This window comes from Macrobrachium nipponense, chromosome 35 (assembly GCF_015104395.2).
Source record: "Macrobrachium nipponense isolate FS-2020 chromosome 35, ASM1510439v2, whole genome shotgun sequence".
Taxonomy (NCBI): Eukaryota; Metazoa; Arthropoda; class Malacostraca; order Decapoda; family Palaemonidae; genus Macrobrachium; species Macrobrachium nipponense.
In genome coordinates, this window is record NC_061096.1 from 42,006,711 (window position 1) to 42,034,007 (window position 27,297).

The 27,297-nt window shown below is 37.2% G+C and overlaps 1 protein-coding gene across 1 annotated transcript in view; it reads right to left on the reverse strand.

The window, feature by feature from the left end:
- The window catches only part of LOC135208229 (uncharacterized), a 24,980-nt gene extending 15,072 nt beyond the window's left edge, over positions 1-9,908 (reverse strand). The window contains exon 1 of the mRNA XM_064240351.1: positions 9,714-9,908. Within this exon, the coding sequence (XP_064096421.1) occupies positions 9,714-9,770 (57 nt within the window). The 5' untranslated portion in view covers positions 9,771-9,908. The remainder of the gene's footprint in view (positions 1-9,713) is intronic.
- Between the last annotated feature and the right edge of the window lie 17,389 nt (positions 9,909-27,297).

The following is a 27,297-nucleotide window of genomic DNA, read 5'->3' on the forward strand; positions in this document are numbered from 1 at the left end:
AGATTTGCGGAAGATAAAGCACAGCAAAGACATGTTAGCGGAATTCTATAGTGGGCCCCTTGCGTCACGCTGCGTTAATGGTGATAATGATAATGATAATGGCAATGATGAGACTGCAGTGCCAGAGAAATGGAACGTAGATTTTCACAGTCATCTTTTGTCGTGGAGATTTAATTGCAAGGTTTTTGTTATGTATATTTTTTGCAGATTTCTTTTTCTTTTTTTCTTTGTACTCTAAAGATTTTCATGGGTCAAATACCTGTAAACTAGTCTTGCGAGAGTGACTTGCATTGAAAAGATAACAGGTTAGCCCCACGAGTCATGGTGCATGATTATGTGCCCTTCATACCGACGGAGTTGCCGTTTCTTGCCGTAAATTCCAAGTGCATTCCCGTTGTGGGTACAATTCCAAAAGAAAATATTCTTTCCCGATTGACTGAACGTCATCTGCACCGTAAATATCTGATAATGTTTAAACAGTCAAAGGAGAAGTTTTTGTTTTGTCTCGGGAAATTTGAAAGTAATAATATTCCCATTAGCTGGATTGGTCAGTATCTTATTGTGACCCGGATAAGGCAATATTACTGTTGTACAGTGCGTCTAGTTTTCCTCACAGTAAAGAAGTCTTTTGAGCTTTGTAGTACTTTAATATGAGGATTTCATTCTGAGAGAGAGAGAGAGAGAGAGAGAGAGAGAGAGAGAGAGAGAGAGAGAGAGAGAGAAAGTATTTTTAGCTTTCTATAACACCTTAGGATGAAGTTTTCATTCTAAAAGAGAGAGAGAGAGAGAGAGAGAGAGAGAGAGAGAGAGAGAGAAGAGATTCTTTTTTAAGGCCAAAGGCATAGTTACTTTTTTTTGTTTTTCCCCAACTTGCACCTGCCTTGATAATTGTTTTCTATAACGGCACCAGAATACTGATATGTAACCGCAGTCTTTTGAATCTAGCAGACATTTATATGCGCAAAATACACACAAACAACAGCGTAAGCGTAAGTGGAGTGCACACGCACACAAATTACGATGAATAAATGTATTCATATGTACACATACGTACATGCATACGAACAAGGGACTCTTCATTTGGAAGACAATTGGCATCTTCAATAAAAAAAAATTTAGATACTTGTCAAACCAAATTGATTTTGCCTCTTACAACTATTTTTTCCTTGGTAGAAATTTTGTTTGTTTTGTGTCTCCAACTTTTAAACCCCTCACAAAGCATTGTTGTAAAGAAAGTCAGGGGAATGTGATTTGGCTGCATACTCTTTTCTTCATGAAAATAAATAAACGGCATTTTCTTTGTTTACTGTTTGCCTTAGCTGCAGAGTCAACAATTTGTGTAATAAAAATGCCTCAACATAATCAACAATGGCGTATGCAAATGCATGACATGACTTGGCAATACCAACGGCATGTACAAGAAATAACAAAATGATACGTCAAATTAAGAACAGTTACATTTGCCCAGTACAAAAATACAAGAAAGGTGCACGAAATAAAACTTGTAGAACGAAATATGGACAATATTACAAAAAAAAGGCCCACGAAGAATCAAAATAGGCCCGTACAAAAATTCAAAAAAGCTATCCTCAGTTTTAGAGAGCTTAATACAGTATCATAATATCACTTATACGTCACTCATTGCATTATATATCTTCTGGTGCCATTTCGAAAACAAGACAATTTCTATAGAGCCTTCAGTCACCAGAAAAAATTAATTCTGCCAAATTCTTGTTGTTAGTTTTACAGCCATCAAATGCATCACATGCCTGTTTCTGCATTGCTTTACGCTTCGTTGATTAGCTCCTATACCTATAATACCCTCCGCTTTATTATGTATTGTATTACCGTTGTGTATTTGGAAAGGTTTGCTATACAGTATTGCACTTTTATTATTGTGTGTGTAAACATAATATATATATTATATATATAATATATATTATAATACTATATATAGATATATTATATATAGATATATATATGTATATATATATTATTATTTATATATATATATAATATAACATAAATATATAATATATACGTATAATGTTCGTTTATACATATACATACATACACGCACACAGCTATATATGTAACCTAAGTTCAACCGGGCTATTTCCTTTTATATTCACAGCTTTTATTATTCATGTACGACTCACTTCCTTGATTGGCACCAGATTACAGAAAGACGCTCAAATAATCGGCAAAATTAATCAAACGAATTATTGATGCTCTACAATTTGATATCTCTCTTATGTGGTGCATTTCTTCCTATTTCAACATAATCATCGTACGCTTACAGCGAATTCGTCAAGCCAAGCTGTAACCTAAATACTTTCTTAGTTTCTTCTCCCTCTGTTTTTTTTGGTGAATGGTACGTGCAAGGTTATTTTCGGGAATGCCTTGTTGCACACGTTCTGCGCGACCACTAATGACTGAAAAGGCATAATGATGACTTGAGAGTTATCTATCACGCTTCCACCAATCTAGGCACAGACTGCGCGCATGAACGCGCTTGTGTGTTTGTGTGTGGGTGTGTACGTGCCTAAGTGAACACGGCTTTCTAAAGAAAATCTTCGTGTTGATTCTGTGTGTGTGTGTGTGTGTGTGTGTGTATACATGAAACAAAAGACATATAATCGGACTCCTGTAATGGGATTCTAAGATGTGCGTAGTTTCATCTCCCAATTGTCTTGAAACAGAACGAACTCTTAAATCCAGGACACGCCTACTAAACTGGAATATCTCTCTCTATCTCTCTCTCTCTCTCTCTTTTTCTTTTGCCTATGGCTTCAAACACATGACCTACGCAAGACAACGGAAGAAAACCTACGACGGGTAAAAGAAACTGAAGGCAATTACGCTGATAATATCTTGGCGTTTCCTTTGGTCGTTTTTTTCACGGGAGAGGTAAATTACGATCATTACTAGGCGCGTCGTTAATCCATTGACCTATTTATCTCATTTGCGTAAAAGTAAGCAAAAAGTTAAGTCTTGAATAGCATATTACTTTTGGATGACAGACTTTCATAATCGAGTCAGGTCATGTCTTTAGAATCAGTAATTACATTGCTTTCAGGTTAAGCGTCATTATTCTTGTAATCATATCTGTTTCGAATATCTATTTGGTTTTCACATTGCCTTAGGGTTAAAGTGTTATTATTCTTGCAATGACTTCATTGCTGAGCGAGAGAGTTCCGAATACTGCGGGTGATGAAAGATTAATTTCTGTGGATTTTTCTATACTCTGTCGTTTTTTCATATAAAATACTCACGTCCATTTTAAAATCCAATTACTTTTTAGCAATGTATGGCAAATGTGTCTGGTTATTTCATTGTCAGAAGACATAACAAAACTGTGCTATAATAGTCTTCCTCTCATTATAAAAATAAATTCCGATATCACTGTCTCCTCTCTCTTTTTGTATCTCTTTAACAAATAACGCAACCGTTTGCTTTGCTAAGATTTCCAGAAAATACTTAATTTATTAAGTCATTAGCAGAAACAATTCTACTTGCAATCATCACTCAGTTGTATCTATATCATCAATATCAACACGAGCGGGAACATTCATTGAGAGAGAGAGAGAGAGAGAGAGAGAGAGAGAGAGAGAGAGAGAGAGAGAGAGAGAGAGAGATGGGACCGCGTCTATGCCGAAAATCGAGGCCAAGGGTCATAGTAGTTTGCAATCGCTGTCGCTATGAAAATGGCTACCCAGATTTGCCTTAAATACTTTGGCCTCATTAAATTGCAAAAGAAATTTCAATTACAATGAGTTTTTGTCTCTAGGGGTTCGCGTACTATTGACCCTTGCGTAGCAGGAAACTCCAGTTTCCCCTTTCTTTAGATTGAGTAAAAAATGCTCCGATTTTTTAAAATGAATTTTTAAACGTATGATTAGACAATGGAAGGACTATTATAGAGGTTTATACCTTCTACTACTACTACTACTACTACTACAGATAACCTCTCTCTTTAAAGATGTATAAAATCGGTGTCACATATAATTTGCACTCCCTTGAATTTGGACTCCCCCGTCATTATTGTAGGTATAAAAGTAACTCCACATTCGTTATTAAACGTATGATTTGCACTCCCCCACTCCATATTATACTTGCAATAAATACTCCCTCTGTATAATAAGCACTCCCCTAGTTTCTATGTGAATTGTAAGTATGTCGAGAATTCTAAAAGCCAAGCCATGCCAAGCCAAGGAAAGCCAAGCCAAGCCAAGCCATGATATGCCATGAACTCTAAACGCCAAGAGAAGCCAAGCCAAGCAAAGCTAAGCAAAGCCAAATCATTCCATGCCAAACACTCTAAAAGCCAAGCCAAGCCATGCCAAACCAAGCACTCTAAAAGCCAAGCCAAGCCATGCCAAGCCAAGCACTCTAAAAGCCAGGCCAAGCCAAGCCATGCCAACCCAAGCACTCTAAAAGCCAAGCCAAGCCATGCCAAACCAAGCACTCTAAAAGCCAAGCCAAGCCAAGCCAAGCCATGTCATGCCAAGCACTCTAAAAGCCAAGCCAAGCAGCCAGCACTCTAAAGCCAAGCCACCAAAAGCCAGGCCAAGCTCCCTAAAAGCCAGCCTAGTGCCAAGCCAAGGCAAGCCAAAGGTCAAATAAAAGCCACCGTCCAAAAGCCAAGCCATGCCAAACCAAGCACTCTAAAGCCAAAGCCAAGCCAAGCAAGCATGTCATGCCAAGCACTCCGAAATAAGCCAAGCAACCCAAGCAAGCCAAGCCAAGCCAACCACTCTAAATAAAAAGCCAAGCCAAAGCCTAAGCCAAGCACTCTAAAAGCCAAGCCAAGCACTCTAAAAGCCAAGCAAAGCCAAGTCATGATATGCCAAGAACTCTGAAAGCAAAGCCATGCCATGCCAAGCACGCTAAAGCCAAACCAAACCATGCCATGCCAAGCACTTTAAAAGCCAAGCCAAGCCAAGAACACTAAAAGCCAAGCCAAACCATGCCAAACACTCTAATAGCCAAGCCAAACCATGCCATACCAAGCACTCTAAAAGCCATGCCAAGCCAATCCAAACCATGCCAAGCACTCTAAAAGCTAAGCCAAGCCAAGCCAAGCAAAACCATATCATATCAAGCACTCTAAAAGCCAAGCCAAGCCAAGCCAAACCATGCGAAGCACTCTAAAAGCCAAGCCTAGCCAAGCCAAACCATGCCATACCAAGCACTCTAAAAGCCAAGCCAAGCCAAGCCATGCCAAGCACTCTAAAAAGCCAAGCCAAGCCTAGCCAAGAACACTAAAAGCAAAGCAAAGCCAAGCCAAACCAGCCAAGCACTCTAAAAGCAAAGCAAAGCCAAACCAAGTCATGCCATGCAAAACACTTTAAAAGCAAAGCAAAGCCAAACTATGCCATGACAAGCACTAAAAGCCAAGCCAAGCCAAGCCAAGCCATGATATGCCAAGCACTCTAAAGGCCAAGCCAAGCCATGATATTCCAAGAACTCTAAAATCCAAGCGAAGCCAAACCATGCGATGCCAAGCACTCTAAAAGCCAAAAGCCAAGCCAAGCCAAGCCAAGCCATGCCAAGAGCTCTAAAGGCCAAGCCAAGCCCAACCAAACCATGCCATGCCAAGAACTCACAAAGCCAAGCCAAGTCAAGCCAAGCCAAGCCAAGCCAAACCATACCATACCAAGCACTCCGAAAGCCAAGCCAAGCAAAAGCAAAGCTAAACCATACCATACCAAGTATTCTAAAACCCAGGCAAAGCCAAGCCAATTCATGAAATGCCAAGCACTCTAAAAGTCAAGCCAAGCCAATTCATGCCATGCCATGCCAAGAACTCTAAAAGCCAAGTATATAGGTAAAACACAAGTTGAGAATAACAACTGAAGTCACAAAACGGCCATCGACGCCTACAATATATTATTTGCTATTATAATCCTACAATCTTCAAAAGAAAATAATGATTAAAAGAAGACACTGTTGACACATTTCCTCTTTCAGAAATACACATCTAATTCAGAAATACAATGTACCCTGTCAACATCATGTAATTACAATATAAATAAAAAAAATGTTTACGTAACTTTAAGTTGCAAGCATAAGCATTTTCTTGCGTGGCACAAAAAAACTGACATATACACTTAGTATATCTTCGACGGTATTTTTCATCTATAACCATAAGTAACTACATGCATTTAAGCAGCATATAAAAAAAAACAATACATATAAGCATGATGATAAAGGAGAATATATAAACAAGTATACAATTATGTCTAAACCCAATGTATGAAAGCAACTATAGAATGCAGAGTACATAATAATGTATAGCATTTACGGGTGGGAGGGAAGTGGGAATTACATGTATAGTAATGACTGGGGAGTGCAAATAATTCAAAGGGAGTCTATATTTTACGTATAATAATGATTAGGGGGGTGCAACTCATACGTATAATAATGACGGGGGAGTTCATATCAAACGCTACGCCGGCGTTCTTGTAAAATATTTGGTCTGTAGGTTACATGGAATTCATACATAATGTGCGTAAACAGAATGCATTTCCATGAAATTTCAGTTTTAAGCATTTTAAACCCTGAATTTATGTCAGCAGTGGAATATCTGCATTAATTTGCTATACATAGCTATCTATGCATTGTATCTATATGTACAAACACAGACTCATTATCTATGTACCTAAATAAATACTATATCGTTATTCATCAGTCATTAGTCCTCCGACAGGTAAATCTCCCTTTTAACGTAGATTTTAAGAACCATGTCTCGTTTCACAACACTAGTTTACATTCCTAGGAAGATGAACTACTTTTATCCTACAGAATTTTCTTTGTGTAGACATCAAAGTTTATAATAAGACCAAGAAACTGTGAAGTGGATATTGTAAATCTGTTCTCTGAAATTCGTAACTGAAAATATAAAAAGCCAAGGAGCCAGAGTAGTAGCAAGACTGTGATCATTTTCATTGTCGATATCCCCCAGGCATGAAAGCGTGGTTTGCAACTCGCCTGAAGGAGAAGCCGCTCATTTACCACTCAAGTTATGGGGAATGTTTCCCTGTTCACAACACTTCACTGGGCGGGCGCTCATCTGTTCATCCATTTTCAGGAAGTAGTATATGTGAGGAAGATACAGGTGTGTTGTCACCAACACACCTGTATCTTATATATATATATATATATATATATATATATATACTATATATATATATATATAGTTTACCGGCGCAATAAAATCTTGGCTCGCAGTAAGTTTTAAGGGGTGAGGTTGCTAGCCCAACGCCCTTTTCTTGACTCCAACGCACGCTAATTCTCATTTACAGCTGAGTGAACGGGTGGGCGGTAAGCCAAGTACAGTCCACGGATCCAGCAAACTTAAGCCATTTACTTCATCAATCGGCCAAAGGGGCCACTCTAGCTAACTGCATTCTGCTAGAATTTCTCTTTGTTTAGCTATGCAACACAAATGGACAGCAATAACTATACTACTATTACCTATTACTAATGGTGCTACTATAGCACTACTACCACAATTGATAGTGCTCCAACTAATCTACTTCAGCTGCTGCTATGACAATTGCTAATCTTGTTACTACAACAACAACAAATTTTCAGTAAATTATCCAATGACATTGCACCGTCCTTCATCACACCTGTTATGACAAGCTACAGAATATTTATTATTTGCCCCCAATATAACGAAATACTAAGCTCTTTGTCGTCAGTAGGCTAACGACCTTATACGAACTCCCTGAAAGGTGGAAAATTATAAAATAACTCACTTATCATGTTTCTCATTAATAAGATATAAAATTGTAAGGGAAGACAGCCTAGGACAAGGAGTGTTCATCTTCTTTAAAAACAGTTTCCAAGAAGAAGCAGTTGATCTTAGCTGGTTTCCAAATCATTGTCACTGATTTAGGTTGTTTATATTCATTAGCTTGTCTTCGAGTATCTGATCGTTGAAACAAGCACGCCAATATACAATCTAAGAAGAACCACAGTTCATGTTCTGGTTGGTGTTGCTTAGAAGATAAACGATAGTAGAATCATGTACCTCGGTGCTCGGTTATTCTCTGGGAAAAGCTTCTTTTCTAGGTATCAGGGATAGAACAGTATCTCTGATCGTTTTCTTTGCCCTGTTTATGTAATCTTGCTGTAAACGTTAGTGTAGATCTTACCGTATTAGGGTAGATGAAAGCGAAAGGATTAGCATGTCTCTCTAGGCTATCCAGGTATAGAGTTTTCATTACGTTGTTGATTCACCGTATAAAACGCCTTTCCAATGGCGCTGTCTAGATTATATATATATATATATATATATATATATATATATATATATATATATATATATATATACATATATAAGGATAAGGAAAGACAGTAGCTTACGAATTATTTTGATTTCAGTATCCTTAATTCGGTTTGTAATGATAGGTTACCTGCTAGGCCGATCTTTACTGTGATATCAGGATATCCTTAGAACTGTATGAAGATATCGAGAAAGTGGTTTTGTATGCGCTGTGTAAACTAAAGTTCTCGTCCGAGATATTCATGATTTAATGTAGGTCAATGAAAGGAATTTCGTTATCCTTTATTCCACTTTCAATTTGATGCTCGGTCTAGGCCTCTAGGGTTATCTGATACGTTAAAAGTCGTGTTGAAATCACCCCATATCAGATGTCGTTAATCAATTTAGTTCACCTCCCCACACATACCTCATCCAGGCTGCAGCCTACTATATTTAGGCTTAATGGGGTTAGAATATACTCCACATACATTTCTTAGAACTAAGAGCTATCGTTAAATGGAGAAGCGTATTGGATATAATGACTTGAGGTTTTGTCCTGACCAAACGGAAAATGGTCAGCTAATTAGCTGGTAACCAACTGCTACTATGTCATTTGCTGTTCTCTTTGTCAGTGACAAATCCACATCTAGCCTTACCCATTTTACGCAGAAATCTTAAGAATGTGGGACGTCCAGGAGTAAAAAATAAATAAATAAATAAATAAATAAATAAATAAATAAATAAATAAATAAAGAAAGAAAGAAAAAAAAATCGTCTGAAAAAAGGACTTTCTAGGACTCTGCACTTGAAATGAGAAGTCTAACAAATCAAGTTTGTTTTGGTGGACTTTTTTTTAATCAATCTAGACGACCGAGAGGGACTTAAGCAAGTTCTATTTTTCGAGTTTCCTTGTTTAGGACAGAGAGAGAGAGAGAGAGAGAGAGAGAGAGAGAGAGAGAGAGAGAGAGAGAGAGAGAGAGAGATTCCATAGCTCCTAACAACTAATCCTTACACTCCGACCCTTAATCAATTAAATTCTTTGTGTATTTTACATAGCTCTTATTGCTAGGCCTATAGTTTTACCTCCCTTGATTACAAAGTGAATTCTTTGGCAAACTTTTGTGCCAGCACTTTCAAGCAGTGTTCATTATTTTTTTTAAATATTAATTATTGTTCTTTAAAAATACAAATCGTATCTAGCTCAGGAATGCAAAATCTAACTTTACTCAGAATGGGAAATATGCTATTTTGAAAAAATACACATTGTAAGCCCATCTTCTGAAATTGTAAAAAGCTTAGTCTTTTCTATTAGTTAAACTACGATCTTTTCTACATTTACAAAACGTATTCTTTTCCAGAAAATCTGATTAATGTAAAATCTTCATTAAAAAATCATATCCTTTAAAAAATTAATATTAGCTTTCTGACTTTGGCCTACCTTTATCCCTGTTGCAGACAATGCAATTACAATGGCACATTTGACGAGGAGACGCATCGTAAAATATTTTTCCACGGTTAATCGACCCTCATTAAGATCATTTTACGCCTCCAAATCTTGTGGTTAGTTAGCGATCATTTCATGACAGAGTCGATGTTTCCAAGGAGAGGATGTTTGCAACAATACCTTCTATGATCATGGTACACGTGAAACTGCTTTCTAAGTTTACGCAAGTGGCTTATATACCAGACTAACTGGCAACTCGACCGGTCTCGGCTCAGTTGCCAACAGTTCAATAAACGCTTGACTTTTTTAGGATAGAGTAATAAGAGTTTTTCATTTCTAATATTATTATCGTCGTTTTTATCGTTTTCACGCAGCTAGAATCTAAACTGGAATACTATCCTAGACTCATACCTCGAATTCAGATTAAAGAAAAAAAAGGCAGGACAATAACAATGCTCAATAATTCCAGTGAAGTCGGCAGAAAAAAGTTAGTTACCAAAACGCAACATACAAATCTTCCAATCTTGGCCGACCACCGTGACATACATTCAAATGCTAGCTCTGTTCAGTATCCTATGCAGGCAGGTGAGCCAAAGAACATACATTAAGGGTTTAGTCACTATTTTACTTACACTCTCCAGACGGTAGTTCATCTCGTCTAGCTATTCAAACTAATTTCGAAAACGGTTGGGTTTTTATGTTATTTCCTGGAGAGTATCAGAGAGGCGTGATGTCGTATTTCACATAAATTCTTGATTGCCCTTAATAGAATCAATTAAACGAAAAATGAATAGTTTTCACTGAAAAGCAAAACTTTAAAAACAAGACATAGTGGTTTGACTGCATTCTTAGATTAACCAAGAACGTAACACCTTTTAAACCGAAACTGACAATGACAAAGATTAAGAATTAATATCGGTAACTTTCATATGCTGTTCTTTATCGCTTGTAGTTTGCTGGATGTGCTCTCGTAAATTAAAATCTGCAAAGAAAGCTAGTGCACATTTCATGCAGGCTCGAAGCTTTAATAAAAGTTGGGGCACTAGGTTACACCAAGCGTTGCTGAACCTTACGATAAAATGATATTCGAGCATTCAGGTGCAAGCGGTATTTGGCCATAATGAGACATGAAAGCTTAAAGAACAAGTGCAGGATTCCATTAATGTGTTCACCTTATTTCTATGTTACTTCGAGAATAGAAAGACCGTTAAATGTAGTATCTTGGTATATCAGGCATCATCTGCATCACAAATAAGAATTCACCCTGGGGTTTTCGAACCTAGACCTATTTTGAATAATACACACTCAAACTGATGATGCTTTTGCCTAATGCTGTTGTTTTTGTTGTGAGATAAAGCTGGCATAATTCCTGCACTGGATCCTTCTCGTTTGAACAGCTCAAAAGATTAGAAAGTGCCTAGGCCAACATTGCAGATCGGGAAGATTAACGACATAGCTGTACAACTGAACGAATAGTGCTGCATTGTCCTAGTGAGAGCTTTGACTAGACATCTACTCGATCATTATCTATTCGAGAGCGTATATGAACGATATGGAAGGAATATGCAGGTTACCAAGATGGAGAAACTTATTAGGGCTACCATGATGGTGAAACATAACTATGTCCTCTATTCTCTATAGTCCTGCTATGAAGTGATTGTATAGGATTAGTCGGTATTTACGAGTGCCCCGTTAGTCACTTTTTCCTAGAAAAATAACCGCCACTAAAGTTTTAAAACTAAATGGAATCCCTGCCCTGGACCTAGAGGTATGAGCACAGTCCAAAGGCGTTTAAGTAATACATTGCTACTGTGCCTCTCTTAACCTCAGGCCTGAATAGTAAAATATGTGCATGATAGTTAGGCGATTGTATAGATTTGTAATATAAACTGACAGGAAATAATGGACTCTTTTGTCTACTAGCTAAAATGATTGGGTGAGGTTGATAGCACTATGCCCAATTATACCCTTGATAACTACTATCAATTATGTGTTGGTGTGCGTGTTCATGTGTGTGTGTGTCCATTTTGATGTAAAAGGACAAATAATTTTACGCAACCTCCTTTTTCCTGTTCCTTTTTCAACACACATCTGTCAACCGCAACACTTGTGTTGAGACTAAGCTCAATTAACTAGTAAACAAAGACATTGCTCTGTGAACACGTAAATTGTTTACAATACAACTGTTCATTTGCATATGCTAGATAGGTAAATGATGAGTGTACACACAAACAAACTCTCTCTCTCTCTCTCTCTCTCTCTCTTACACACGCAGACGTATGCTTACGTATTTACGCGTAGTTTTTCTTCAACACTACCCTTTTATTTTGTTATTACTTTTATTTTTATTTATCTCTGTTAGAAATATAACTTCAAGAACGCACATCGATTACACTTTACGTGCGTATGTGATGGTATATGAATACAAATTATTTTTTCTCATTCTTTGCTGGCATTACGATATATGCATTTATCGAGAGAATCGGTATAATACCTCTTATTTTCTTAGGTCAATAGTAATCGTACATATTTACGTACATGTAAATGTTTTATTGATGAAAATTTATGTCCTTGCTCATACACAGTTCATTTATTCAGACGACGATAATATCAATATTGGCATTATTCGTGCAGGACATACATGATTATTGTTACTATTATTTGCTCTCTCCTGTAATATCTTATCGTGGAATAATTCTCTTTCATAAGAATTTTAAACTTCGCGTTTAACGCTTATCAAGCGGATGCTCGGTCACTCACGCTCCTCTTGTTAGGTGGGTGGACATAATAATGTCTCCCTCTTTACGCTAATAATGCTACGTTAACCTAACATCTCTCTCCCAGACCAGTTCCTTTTTTATTACTTAATGACAGTGTCACCATCATCATTTTTTTTTTTTATTCAAGAATATATAAAAAAAACATCCAGCACTATTTTGAACGTTCCTGGAGGTACAGATCGTCTGTAGTACTACACCTCTCACTAGGGTTCCCATTAGATTTTAGTGTATAGAAAACGCATCCAACTCTCCGCTCGTACTTTGTTTTCTTTCCTGCAAGGTTTGTGCGCATAAAGTTTTTCATACATACATACATACATACATACATACATACATACACACACACACACACACACACATATATATATATATATATATATATATATATATATATACATATATATATATATATATATATATATATAAAATTGCTCAGAATTCTAGAGAAATGTTTCAACCACAAACACATTCAATTTGCACGTACAATTGAAAAGAAAAATTTATAGCCAGAAATATTCAATGCGAAAATGAATATAAATTAAAGAATAAATAAACAACACCATATGGACTCAAACTTCATTGCACATCCCTTAGACTTAATCCATCCTCGCCCACATGATGTGAGAACCAGTTGTTATGGTGAAGACAAGATTTAGGAATTTTCGAGGTTACGTTTTCTGCTTGTTAAAACCTTATTGACAATTATTTAATAGTTTTTTTATCATGTATAGTGATTTGTTTTTATATAAAAGCATTTGTAAATTCTCTCATGAATCTATGTTCTTCCTAAGATTTAATTTTGCTTTTTAGTGGCGAAGTAAAAATTATATATATATTCTACTTAGCGAGATTTGCCCTGGAAATCTATTTATTTCTGCCATTTTCCTAACAAATATATGAAGATTTAGTATCTATCTATCTATCTATCTATCTATCTATCTATCTATCTATCTATATATATATATATATATATATATATATATATATATATATATATATATACTATATATATACGATATATAAATATATATATATATATATATATATTTATATATACGTATTATATATATAGATATATATATATATATATATATATATATATATCTATATATATATATACGTATATATATATATATATATATATATATATATATATATATATTTATATATATATATATAATTTTTAATTCGCCACTAAAAAGCAAAATTAAATCTTAGGAAGAACATAGATTCATGAAAGAATTTACAAATGCTTTTATATAAAAACAAATCACTATATATGATAGAAAAGCTATTAAGTAATTGTCAATAATGATTTAACAAGCAGAAAACGTAACCTCGAAAATTCCTAGATCTTGTTCTTCACCATAACAACTGGTTCTCACATCATGTGGGCGAGGATGGATTAAGTCTAAGGGAGGTGCAATGAAGTTTGAGTCCATATGGTGTTGTTTATTTCTTTATTTAATTTCTATTTATTTTCGCATTGAACATTTCTGGCTATAAATGTTTCATTTTAATTGTACGTGCACATTGAATGTGTTTGTGGTTGAAACATTTCTTTAGTATTCTGAACAGTTTGCAACATTTACCATAGGGGACTAAATAAACTGATAGCAGACTACCATTACAGAATTGTCCTGGAAGACTTGGCATACCGAATTATGCCTTTACTTTGAAAATAAATAAATGATTACGAACCCTCACTTACGAAAATGCAGACATTTGATATATCGGTGACCCTAGAATACTTAAGAGTTAATAAAGTATAGTTATCGCGTCTTATAATTGTACCTTATGTTTGCCCTTATCTCGTCAGTGAACGAACGTATTTTGTTGATGACTTATACAGGTTATATCAGTAACGGTAATGGTACAAATGCATGTTTTAAGTTTAATGAGGAAGCAAGCATTATTATCTCCTGAGTTATAAAGTAATCGTTATTTGCGAAGGTATGCAAATGGTTTGTAATGTACAAGCAAAAATTCTTTTTAATGATTCGTGTAATTTTGATATAAAGGAGAATCCTATTGACGGTTCAGGAAAAGAGATATTAGACATTAATAACTCAACTTTTTTTTTTTTTGGGGGGGGGGGGGGAGGGGGGGACCGGCTTTATATCTAAGGAAAGCTTTTTTTTTTTTTTTTTTTTTTTTTTTTTTTTTTTTTTTTTTTTTTTTTTTTTTTTTTTTTTTTTTTTTTACATTTTCATTCATCTTCTGACGGCTAATGTGTTTATTCAACATTTATATCCCCAGTTCTTGTATTATTCAAATAAAAAAAAAAATTTGTTCTTGTATTCTTTAAAATAAATTTTTCTATTTTTACCTTTATTCCGGTACAGATGAACGCGTTAATTACATGCTATACACATCCTTGGATCAAAATATTAATTTCGTTATTGTATCAATTAGATTGTGAAAATTTCCACCTGATTCTACTCCCAGGAGCCGACGCTTTTATCAGCTTCTCACAGGTATGAATGCGCAAAGTCTGTCCTGCAGTTGTTTTATTTTCAAGGACGGAACTTTTGTTCAGACTTCGCTTATCCGGATAACGAGTTTTAACTTTAATCTTATTTTAGAACCAACATTTTAATTGGTTGTCATATTGAAAGACAGTTGATTTGCGTGTGGTTTCATACCTTATTTGGAGAGTTTTGTTTCGTCTTCAAATCGTAGGACGTACAATTTTTATTCTGTCTTCAAATTCTAGAACGGGTTTTGATTCACGTAATCCAATATGGAAGGACGCGCGTTTTATTTTAATGACATATTTTATGACGAAACCTTTGATTTTTATATGATTCCCATATCAAAGGATGATCGTTTTCATGTTCTGTATATAACTAGGAACGGAAGACCAAACGTCATTCTCATAATAAAAAAAATTGGTTTTACGTCATCCGGTTCTCACATCGAACGGCTCTCGTTCTCATTCGATTCTCACACCAAAGGATGACCGTTCTTTACATTTTATTCTCGTCTCCCAGGATGCACACACAACACACACACACACACACACACACACTCAGTAATCCTACAAATTATGGCCGCAATCAAGTCATTACGTAACTCTCCTTGGTATGAAGCAATTTTACTTGTTAACTCGTTTACCTTTGCCGGCTATGGAATCCTCTGCTTTGGCCATCTTGCCTCACGGAGCCAGTTCCTCAGAGGCCAGTTTCAGAAGCATGAGTAAAACGATGGGTATATATGAGTGGGTAAGGAAGAGAGCATGAATACCCAGAGGTGACCCAAGACACAAATGACGTTGAAGGTTGAGCGAGTAGGGGAATTGGCGGTTTCCTTTCTCCCACGACCTCCAGTCTTTTTTTTTTTTCTTTATTCTCTCTCTCTCTCTCTCTCTCTCTCTCTCTCTCTCTCTCTCTCTCTCTCTCTCTCTGTCTTCCTTTTATTCTAACAAAATTTATTTAACCTTTTTAATTCCCATGAGGAAAGTACAAAAGAAGAAGGAAAAATTACTATTCCCTTTTTGTTTCTAAAATTTACATTCCAAAATTCCATTCCCGCCAGGATATTTTTCATTTTACCTGCAGACAATGCTGGCATAAATGTCAAAATTAAAAACTCCAGAAATTTGAACAAAAAAGAACATAGCCTTTAACAAAATATTTGCTTCATACAGATGGGCTTAGTTGTTAGTACTTAAGAAAAAGTTTTGTTCAGATCAAGATTTAAAAAGAGCCCTGAAGATTTTACATTCAGTTTGCAAACTCCTCTATGAGATCTGTTAGGCCTAAGTCCGAATAAAAGATGAAAAACTATATAAAACCAAAGTCCTTGCAATATAACAGGTTCTTGATGTTTTATAAAGGAGTGACTTCTCATATCCTTACGCCTTTACCTAGTGCCAATGCGAAATTCGGATATAATCAACTGACCCACCAGCCAGCAATTATTCTTTCAATAGATTTGTACCAGGGAGAACAGCATGAACTGTTTTTTTCTTCTTCTTCTTCTTCTTTTTAAGCTTTATGATTACTTGATAATCGATGGCTGTATAATTTCATTCGGGTACTAAATATGAGACTATTGTGTATCTTGTAGTGTGGCTTTTAAATTATGTTTAACTTGTAGATTTTGTTTTCCCGCGATGAATTTCAACAAAATCAGATATTCACTTGGAAACAACTGGGATGTTCACTGTGGCCTACTTTGATAAGCAATTCTATTTTAATCGACAAGCTTGTAGACTAGGTGTCCAGATTTTGAAATAAAATAGAAAAGTGAGGACTTACTACTGAATACTTATATAATTTCAGCGACTCCGAATAACAGCAGATTGTACCGTATAGTAATATGGCTTATTTACGATACGGATTTCGCAACACAGACCTTTACGCAATCCGTCAATGTTGAGAGCAATCTGACAAGTTCGTCCTAAAACTTTAATTCTATTTTTCATTGATTAATATTACTTAGTAATCAAAGAGGGGCTTTAATTGTTAAGAAAAAGGGTTGTTCAGAGTGAGAGCAGGTTTTCGTACAGGAACATGATGAGGGAAAAGTGAGCTGACTCCTTGAATAATGACATGTCTATGGTCAGTGCCTCAGTGGTCGGCATTTCCCGTTATTCATTCGTCTCGAACAAGAAATGGCGATTACAAGGTGTATATCTTATGTCTTATCGCTTGGCGATAGACTTTTTGTTCTTTCCTTACGGCTGTCATCCGTAAGTAATGTTTGGTTCCTCTCATCTCCCTTGGATATCTTAGTAGAGAGGTTCTTTCTTGACTAGAGGAGATGATTCAAACAGGCTAGTTGAACAAGTTAACAACTTTATTCTGTAACTCCATACTAGGAGATGCAGCTCGGTCGGACGACCGATATGTTTGATAGTTGGCGTGGAACTGCCATTCTAAAGCATCGCGTCGATAGCGGAACATTAGCTATCTCAGCAATTCATATAAAAACACATACGTAGTCTGCCGGCTTGGAAGTTACAAGTTTCCGGCGTAGGTTAACAGGTCAACCTCTTCCCATGGAAGTTGTTGTGCAAAGTTATCATAAACATAAAAAACGTTGACAAAGCTTAGAGCTAGATCAGGCTACTGCAGACAGCGCATAGCGTAATCTATGGTCTGCTTTGGTCACGTAAAACCCTCCTAATGCCATGACCCCAGTCACTGGTTTATAATATAATGTAATTCTTACATTAGGCTCGGTCTGCTACCTATTCAAGCCTTGAATAACAAAAAAAAATTACTTTAAACATTGTCCATAGGAGCGTGCTCGTAACATACTAAGTGATTAAATGCATAAAAAAGGTTCTGTTACATACCCTTTGTTGACATATTCATAAACAAAGATAAATGCATGGAAAATATAGGATCCATGTTTTTGGTAATAATAAGGATTATGTACCCAAAAAATAATAAAATGGTAAAAACAAAAATCAAAACATGTATACATGATTAATATGATAACATGAATAACCTGATTAAGATAATGGTTACTAAATAATGATTATAGCATGATCATGGATAATTGTTAAAGAGTACTTGACACTCTTTGTAATAGATAAATATAATTGTATAATAGTATACAATGTAAATTCTGCAGAAATTCAATATATAGGGCTGATATTTTATTAGGTGCCCGAAAAATACCTTTAGGAATATATTAATGTATAATATTGGGCATAATGATTTATTAGGCGCCCTGGAGATACTTTAACTGTTCAAATGCAAAAGGCGTGAGTCTTTCTTGTCCTACATTTTTGCCAGCATACGGACCGCTTTTCACACACAAACACAATTCCAGACAATTCCCTAGGCACGAACTGAAGTGGCCAGGTTCAGGCGGCCCTAAACGCAAACGACTTGAGTTTAACGGGTACGTCATCCAGACGGGCCAGTACGTTCCCTTGGAGATCCTTCTGTTTACGCTCAGCCTACGCAAGCAAAGATGTTGACGGCGATAACCAATATGGCCGTCACGCTGAACACGGCTAGCAGAATGTAGTAGCGAAGATGTTCTCCACCTGCATAAGTCGATGACGCGTGGGTCATCTCAGCCAGTTGCGTCAGACGATGAGCTACTCGCGCGTTGTATGGGAGAGGTAGTGATGGGATGATTGTGGTAGCCCACGTGTAGTTCGCGAAATACGCCTTCTCACGTATTATCGTGTTGACCCTCTAACGGTATAGTTTGTAGATGTCCCCGTACAACCATCGGCTGCTACGAAGATAGGGGCATTGGGCGGTGGATGTGTCCGGACACACGACGTCGAATCCGGCATTATCATAACGGATCCAGGAACCATTATTCATCCTGTAATTGAATTATTACCGTAAAAGGGATAAAGTTTCCCACCCCAGACAACCTTCGCTTGTATGAGAGAGAGAGCCGTTTAGCACTATGTCTAACTCACATGAATCCGTTGATATAGGATAGAAATTATTCAAAAGAGTCAGCTGTACAAATTTTATTATTCATGGGCTTCTGAACAGTGAGTGAGTTTATCTAAGTCTTTTTTAATGACTGTAAATGATTTCTTATCAGAAGAAATCAGTACATGCCCCGTTAAATTGGATATTACTGGATTTTGAGTTATTCGTCATAAAAGTAGGAAAACGGTGACTATTTTGTATGATTGCCAAGCATCGAAGAATCAAAAGGAATTGTGATCATAATTCTATAATTTTCAACGCTGACTGATATTAGGCTATAATAGATTCTACTTTATGGGCATCTAATAAAGGAATATAACCTAGCTTCTCCCGTCCGTTTTCTAAAGTTAACGTCAGATCTTTAATAGGCATGAGGTGAGGATAACACACCCTTTGTTGCTAACGTAATTGCTTCTACGTAATCTTTGACTTTTCAATAAAATGTGATATTTTCAACACGGATATGATCTATTTTCGAACTATAAGCTAAAGTAGCCAGCAAATGTTGAACTTCCATGACCTGATCGATATTATTTGAATGTTCATTAACGATATTCATTATTTGATTGATCGAAGATAACTGGCTGCGAAGTTCTGATAAGGCCAGTTCCGTTTTGTGTTGCAAAAACTCAATTCTTTTATTTTGATTATTTATCTTGAGGCGATTTGAGATTCCTAAGCCTAGATTCGCAACTGATCCTAAGATGTTTAGTCCAGCTAGAATAAGCGGGTTGCGACGTTCAAAAGTATTGTGCCGCACAGACCACATCAGCAGGTCACGAGCGAGTTCTTCTGCCTCGGCGGTTTTATTTTGTATGTCATAAGACAACATTTCCGCGACGCTTAGCGTTTGAGCTAGTGAAATCTCTGAGTTAGCATGAAAAATTACGTTCATGCATTTCTTAAGGGAAATACCAAACCTCATCAGGTCATTCTTTAAGTTAAGGACGTCATCTTCAGGTAAGAAAATAGCATGCATATCTACCTCGATAACAATATTACTTGACACGATGAATACATCATCGATTCTCTCGATAATCGAGCCATGATTAAATTCTATGTCTTTAGTCCTAGCGCTCTTTCCAATACAACAAAGATGTCTGAATACACAATATCACTCCTAACAATAACAGATTCATTTTTGAAAACCTGCAATGAGTAAAAACAGATGTAATAACTCGCGTAAAAGAATATGTTTACATACAATATGATTAATAGATATATAGATATAATTTATTATACAAGTTTCATAAATACAACCATTTTTTCCCTCACTCCATCTACCTTTCTTTAGAATTCTGATATGTGCCAATGGGACTATTCTCACATCAGTGGGTTTGGATACATTTTTGAACCCTAACTCTATTGGCCGTTAAATTTTCTAAAATGCTAAACGGGCCTTCAAAACTTAGGTGTCAGTATATTTAAACCTTTACGCACGTATACTTGTATGTATACCTGATCGCCCACGGCATATGTTCTAGTTGCTTAGCTATTTTATCATGATTTTTTTTCATTATGATCTGTGCTTCTTCTAAATTCTTACGAATTATATTATATCGACTTATGCTTGCATCCATAACATCCTTTAGAGGATTTGATAAATTAGTTGTAGGCTTTAAGATGTGGAAAGGCGTTCGGGCCGGGATACCGTACAGTGCCTCGTGCGGTGTCATTTTAATAGACACATGATACGAGTGATTAAGTGTGCTTAGCACCGCAGGTATGGCAATGTCCCAGTTGGGATCTGCCCCCCCTAGGGTGACCCTTAAAATGTTTAAAACCTTACGATTTGCCCTTTCCACTAGCCCATTAGACTCTGGGTGATAGATCATGGTATTGATTTTCTTTATACAAAGGAATTCGCACAAGGAGTTAAGGAAATGATTATTGAACTCCCCGCCCGAGTCTGAGATAATGATGTGTGGAATTCCATGTTTACAAAAGTAGCACTCGTAAACTTCCTAGCGCACTCGACCGCGGTTTTTGTTTTAAGCGCTATAAGTTCTGTATATCGAGTCAAAGCGTCTATAATTACTAGGAGGTGCTTATTCCTCTGTCTGACTCGTAAAATCCTGTTAATAAATCTAAATGTACTCTTTCAAAGGGTTGATTTGGCACGGGGGTAAGCCCCTAGGCTGACAGGTGTCTTCGTGTGCCCTTTGTATTCTTGACAAGGTGCGACAATTTGCTATGTGCTTTTTTATATCTGTAAGCATCGTATGCCAATAAAATAAGGATTTGGCTTTCTGTGACATCAAGGTATAAACCCGGGTGTCCGTGCAGTGGATTTTCATGCAACCACTTTAAGACAGTGGGTATGAGTGAGATAGGCACCACCACCTGGTTGTTATTCAACTGCGGTGTGTTGCGGGTTTTCCTCGTCACGGATCTACACAGGATATTTTCCTGTAGGATATAATTCTGCTGCTTATACTTTAGGTATTCTTTTTCCTTCGGATTTCCGTTTAACGCAATGATGATTTTTTCTATTTGCGGATCTTTCTTTGTTATGTCTGTAATAGTTCAGCACTCCAGCCCAGATCTTCCTGTTCGGATATAGTTTTAACAACGGGCATGGAGGTTGAGATATCTATTAATTCAGCTAATGGCTCGGTACAAGATGAAGAGGGGTTGCGTGATAATGCGTCAGCAATGATATTTGCTTTCCCTTTCCCAGGTAAATACCCGATCCTCGCGCCAAAGTCCTGAATGATCATGTGCCACGAGTTCGCTTGGGGCTGTGACTAAAGCCTTTAAAGGAAGTCGGTTAGGGGCTTATGATCAGTGAGAACCTTGACGGGATAACCGTAGATTATGAATTTGAAGTGCACGAGTGAATTAACAATAGCGAGCCCTTCCTTGTCTATTACTGCATATTTACTTTCGGAAGGTCTCAGTTTACGTGAATAAAAAGCTATAGGGAAAAAACTGTCTATCATATTGTTGAAGCAATACCCCACCTACTCCATAGGTCTGAGGCGTCTGTTGCAATGAAAAAGAAAAATTCCTTACCGAAGTCAGGAAATTTCAAGATAGGAGAACTACACAGTTCATCTTTCAATTTATCGAACGCCTGTTGATGAATTTCAGACCATACGAAATCTACGCCCTTTTTTATAAGATCGGTTAGGGGACGGCTATGATTGAGTAGTTGCGGATGAAGCGGCGATAGTAACCGCTGCATCCTAAAAATTGCTGTATTCCCTTGACGTTAGTAGGTATCGGAAAGTTACGGATAGCCGACACCTTATCGTGGACGACTTTAAGACCTTCACTAGAAACCGTGAAACCTAGATAGACTAGTTCTGTTTTAAAAAAATTCACACTTACTTATCTTTACCCTTAAATTATGCTGCCTTAACCTTTGTAACACTAACTCCAATTTACGTAAATGTTCTTCTAATGTGGAAAAGATTACTAAGTCATCCATGTAGGCATGTAGGATATCTCCCAACAAGTCTCCAAACACGACGTTTATCATACGAGTAAAAGTTATAGGAGCACAACGTAAACCAAAAGGCATACGCAAAATTCATAATGTCCCCTGGCTGGTGCTGAAGGCAGTTGTGTATGGGATACTCTCTTGTTCCATCGGAATCTTGATGAAATCCTTTTTAGTAAGTCTAGGCTTTGTGAAAATATTTATTCTGGCCTAGTAAAGATAGGATATCATCGGTACATGGTACTGGGAATCTGTCGGGATTGTTTCTTCGTTTAAACGACGAAAATCTACGCATATCCGCCAAGTTCGATCTTTTTTCGGTACTACTATTAACGGAAAATTATAAGGGCTGTTTGATTTCCTAATGACGCCTTCCTTTAACATTTACCTACTTCCTCTGTTATCTCATTCTGAAATTTCATAGGAAGTCGGTACGAAGGTACATAGATTACTTTCTGTTTGCCTTGAGCCTGATTTGATGCTCGATGACATCCGTTTTTCCTAAGGTTCCATCCGTAGTGGAAAAAACATCATGATATTTAGTTAACAGATTCAAAAAATTTCTGCTGAATTCCTTTCTTCTGAATGTCCTGATTGATTTTGTTCTTTATAGATTGCCAAAAGGGTTTCATCCGCGACTGATTGAGCGTGATTTATCTCAGCTACGGTAGAATGCGATGTTTTATAAACTTCGGCATCCAAGATATGTTTGTTTTTTATTTTTGGGATTACTAAGTGTATTCAAATGATTACAGACTTCGATATTACATTGTTGTTGTGAGCCGACTGTATAAACGGCTTGTGGTGACGGATAATCCGTGTGTTTTCATTGAGTAATTTCGGAAAGGATTAATGTTTCAGATCCTGCGGAAGGTTTTGCTTTTTACACGCACTAATATATTTGAAGTTACGTTAGGCTCGAGAGTTGGCGTGCAAGCTGATATTACGGGTGAGCGAGAGTTCTGTGGGTTGCCTGTATTATTTCTTGGTCATGAGACAGGTGATTGGTTCCGTAATGTAAGTGACAACTCTGTCTGTCTCTTTATTATCTAAAACAGATTTTAGGGTATTAGAAGGACTATAGAATTTCCCTTGATATACACGCCGTGTTTTGCAGGTGCTAAGATAATATTTTGAGTGCCCATAGACGGGTATCCGATAATTAACTGCGGGATACATATTAATGTTCTGTACAACGACAAAGGTATCAGCAAACGTGCGCTTACCGGACCTTGTACTGTACAGAGTACGCCCACAAAACATTTAATTCATTATTCCCAATGCCTGAGAGCCGTTATTCCGGACTTTTATATATAAAAGGGAAATTTGAAAAGAGTAAATGATGAGTCCTTAAATCCATTATATTACGTGGACTACCAGAATCAAAGAACAAAGTGAATGAACTTATGGTCCAAATTTACTGCATGTAAGGTTGGTCGCAACTCGTTTTTGACTAATAATTGCATGAATTTGTTGCAAATCTACGGGAACCTGCACAGATTTTTTTGATTCGGCCGTGTGTTTCATAGGAAATCAATTGTCTCACAATGATCTGATAAATGATTAACTGATTATTTGATACAAAAGATGTTGATTGATGACCCAACATCGCCCTCTCCCCCCTTGGATTGAGAACTACGTGGTATTTGTTTTTGTTTATCACACCCTGTAAAATTCGCTTGCCCTTGCGAGGTTCTGGCTAGACGGCCTAGGAACAGAGGTACCTGAAGCACGATTTGTTTGTTTCTGCTGTTGTGCAGAATTTTCCGTTAGTTGTTTTTCTTTCTTATAGTACTGAGGACCCTTCTTTTTATTTGCACTAGCACTGGTTGCGTGTTTGTAGCATTTTGCTGTTGATCCTCGAGTAGCAACGTTTATATGAATGAGTTGAACTATTGTGTATTGAACAAAAAACGCGTCCGACAGTCTGAAATCATGTGACCTGGTCGTTTACAGTTATACAAACCATCCCTGCAAACTTGATTATTATTATGTACCACACTTACTTGTTGTGGCTTGTTCTCATTTTTGCAAAAACTTGAATGAGCGAAGGATCTAGTCGGTACATTTAGACATGTGTTTTTTTATTTGTTTATACACATCTAATTCCGTACTGTCGGGCTGCAATTTTTTATCAAAACACCGTACTAACGCTTCAGGCAAACATTACAGTGATAGACGTAAGGTAGATCAAACGGATAAAATCTTTCACTTTGATTTTAGCACCCGCAACCCACCCGGAGTTACTTAAACTATCCTGATATCATTAGCCGGTCGGCAATTAGCGCCGCCCAGCTCGACAACATTGAGCTGAGTCATGGAGGCTTTGGTTAAGGAATATCTCTCAATGCCAATACTACATCTAAGCCTCTTCACCCCCATACACGGCACGTAATCTTAATTTTGAACTCGTCCCATGTAAGCGCTTCTTGGAAAGAAAACCCCCCTTAGTACGCACTTGCGTCGCTTTCGCAAAGTCAACCGAAGCTCTTGGCCTCCTGTAATTGTACTGCTGGGTCTGTGATGCTTTTTGCATTTAAATGAGCGTCTACAGATGAGATCCATGCCTCAACATTTTGAGGCAGGAACACATTGACCCGACCTTGAAAAGGGACAATCGCTGACCTCGCGCTAACGAGAGTCACCACGTTGGGGTTGCCAGCCGGAGTAGTTGCCATTTCGGCTTTCACTTTTTTCTTATCACTTCTATTCCTTGCAATCCTATCAAGAACAAAATCAATCAGGACATTCAAGAAGAAGGAATTCAGCAGAAATTTTTGAATCTGTTTAACTAAATATCATGATGTTTTTTCCACTACGGATGGAACCTTAGGAAAAACGGATGTCATCGAGCATCAAATCAGGCTCAAGGACAAAACAGAAAGTAATCTATGTACCTTCGTACCGACTTCCTATGAAATTTCAGATGAGATAACGAGAGGAGTATGTAAAAAGAGTTAAGGAACGTCATTAGGAAATCAAACAGCCCTTATAATTTTCCGTTAATAGTAGTACCGAAAAAAGATCGAACTTGGCGGATATGCGTAGATTTTCGTCGTTTAAACGAAGAAACAATCCCTGACAGATTCCCAGTACCATGTACCGATGATATCTATCTTTACTAGGCCAGAATAAATATTTCACAAGCCTAGACTTACTAAAAGGATTTCATCAGATTCCGATGGAACAAGAGAGTATCCCATACACTGCCTTCAGCACAGCCAAGGGGACATTATGAATTTTTGGCGTATGCCTTTTGGTTTACCGTTGTGCTCCTATAACTTTTACTCGTATGATAAACGTCGTGTGTTTGGAGACTTGTTGGGAGATATCCTACATGCCTACATGGATGACTTAGTAATCTTTTCCAACACATTAGAAGACATTTACGTAAATTGGAGTTAGTGTTACAAAGGTTAAGGCAGCATAATTTAAGGGTAAGATAAGTTCTTCGTTTATACGCTGCCACCCACTTCTTATGTCTTATCGCTTGGCGATAGACTTTTTGTTCTTTCCTTACGGCTGTCATCCGTAAGTAATGTTTTGGTTCCTCTCATCTCCCTTGGATATCTTAGTAGAGAGGTTCTTTCTTGACTAGAGGAGATGATTCAAACAGGCTAGTTGAACAAGTTAACAACTTTATTCTGTAACTCCATACTAGGAGATGCAGCTCGGTCGGACGACCAGTATGTTTGATAGTTGGCGTGGAACTGCCATTCTAAAGCATCGCGTCGATAGCGGAACATTAGCTATCTCAGCAATTCATATAAAAACACATACTAATCTGCCGGCTCGGAATTACAAGTTTCCGGCGTAGGTTAACAGTCACCTCTTCCCATGGAAGTTGTTGTGCAAAGTTATCATAAACATAAAAAATGTTGACAAAGCTTAGAGCTAGATCAGGCTACTGCAGACAGCGCATAGCGTAATCTAGGTCTGCTTTGGTCACGTAAAACCCTCCTAATGCCATGACCCCAGGTCACTGGTTTTTTTTTTTTTTTTTTATATATATGTAATTCTTACATATAGACTATTAAATTCGCAATTTTCATGAACACCAAATCAAGATTCGTCACATATGGCAGGGGTTTTTGTGAAAAGTCATCGTGTTTGTGGTTGGTCATCACGGAAAATTAGTGAAGGCCTGTTGCTGAGCTGTAGTAGTACCTATGAAATGGGTTTGTAAATCTTTTGGTACCCATCAACTGTCCATCCGCCTGTGGTGTATGCGTATGGTAATACTGCAGCCCGGGCTTTAGATAGTTACATTCAGCTTACATTCAACAATAATAATAACCCTATTCGAATATTAACGGTGTAATTCGCATACAATAAATTATTAAAACACTTTCCAGTTGCAAATGTACACCCAGATATCCTTTTGTTTACCTAAAACTTACACATAGCGTATCTATTTAAAGCCCAGGACGCAGTGCTACCATGCGAAAACACCACAGGCGGATGGACAGTTGGAAAAAAACAGAGTATAGGTTCATTACATTGAATTGTAGATATTCATCCAATAGGCTAGGCCTAGACTAGCATAGCATAATTCATTTAAGAACATATTTTTTCATGGTGATGTGATTTTGATCCTCATCTTTAGGAATAAACCACGCACCCCCCCCCACTCCCCCCATCTTAGCCACGGCGGAAAAGTGAAAAATCTGAGCTTGGGGAAGTAAAGCCTGTGAAGTACTGGGATGTAACCTAGCTTAGCCTAACCACCAGTAACTTAACCTAACTTAGGGTGCTGTGTTCTGCCTATCAGGAGGGAATTTGAGTGCTAGCTTGGAGTGGTAAACATTTTTAAATGCAAGGAATTCCAGAGTTTACGAGGTCATTGTGGGAATTAAGATATGTCTAGTAAAAATGACCACCATATTCTAAACAAACACTTTGGACCATAGTGGGAAATTATTCTTTCAAGATAGGGG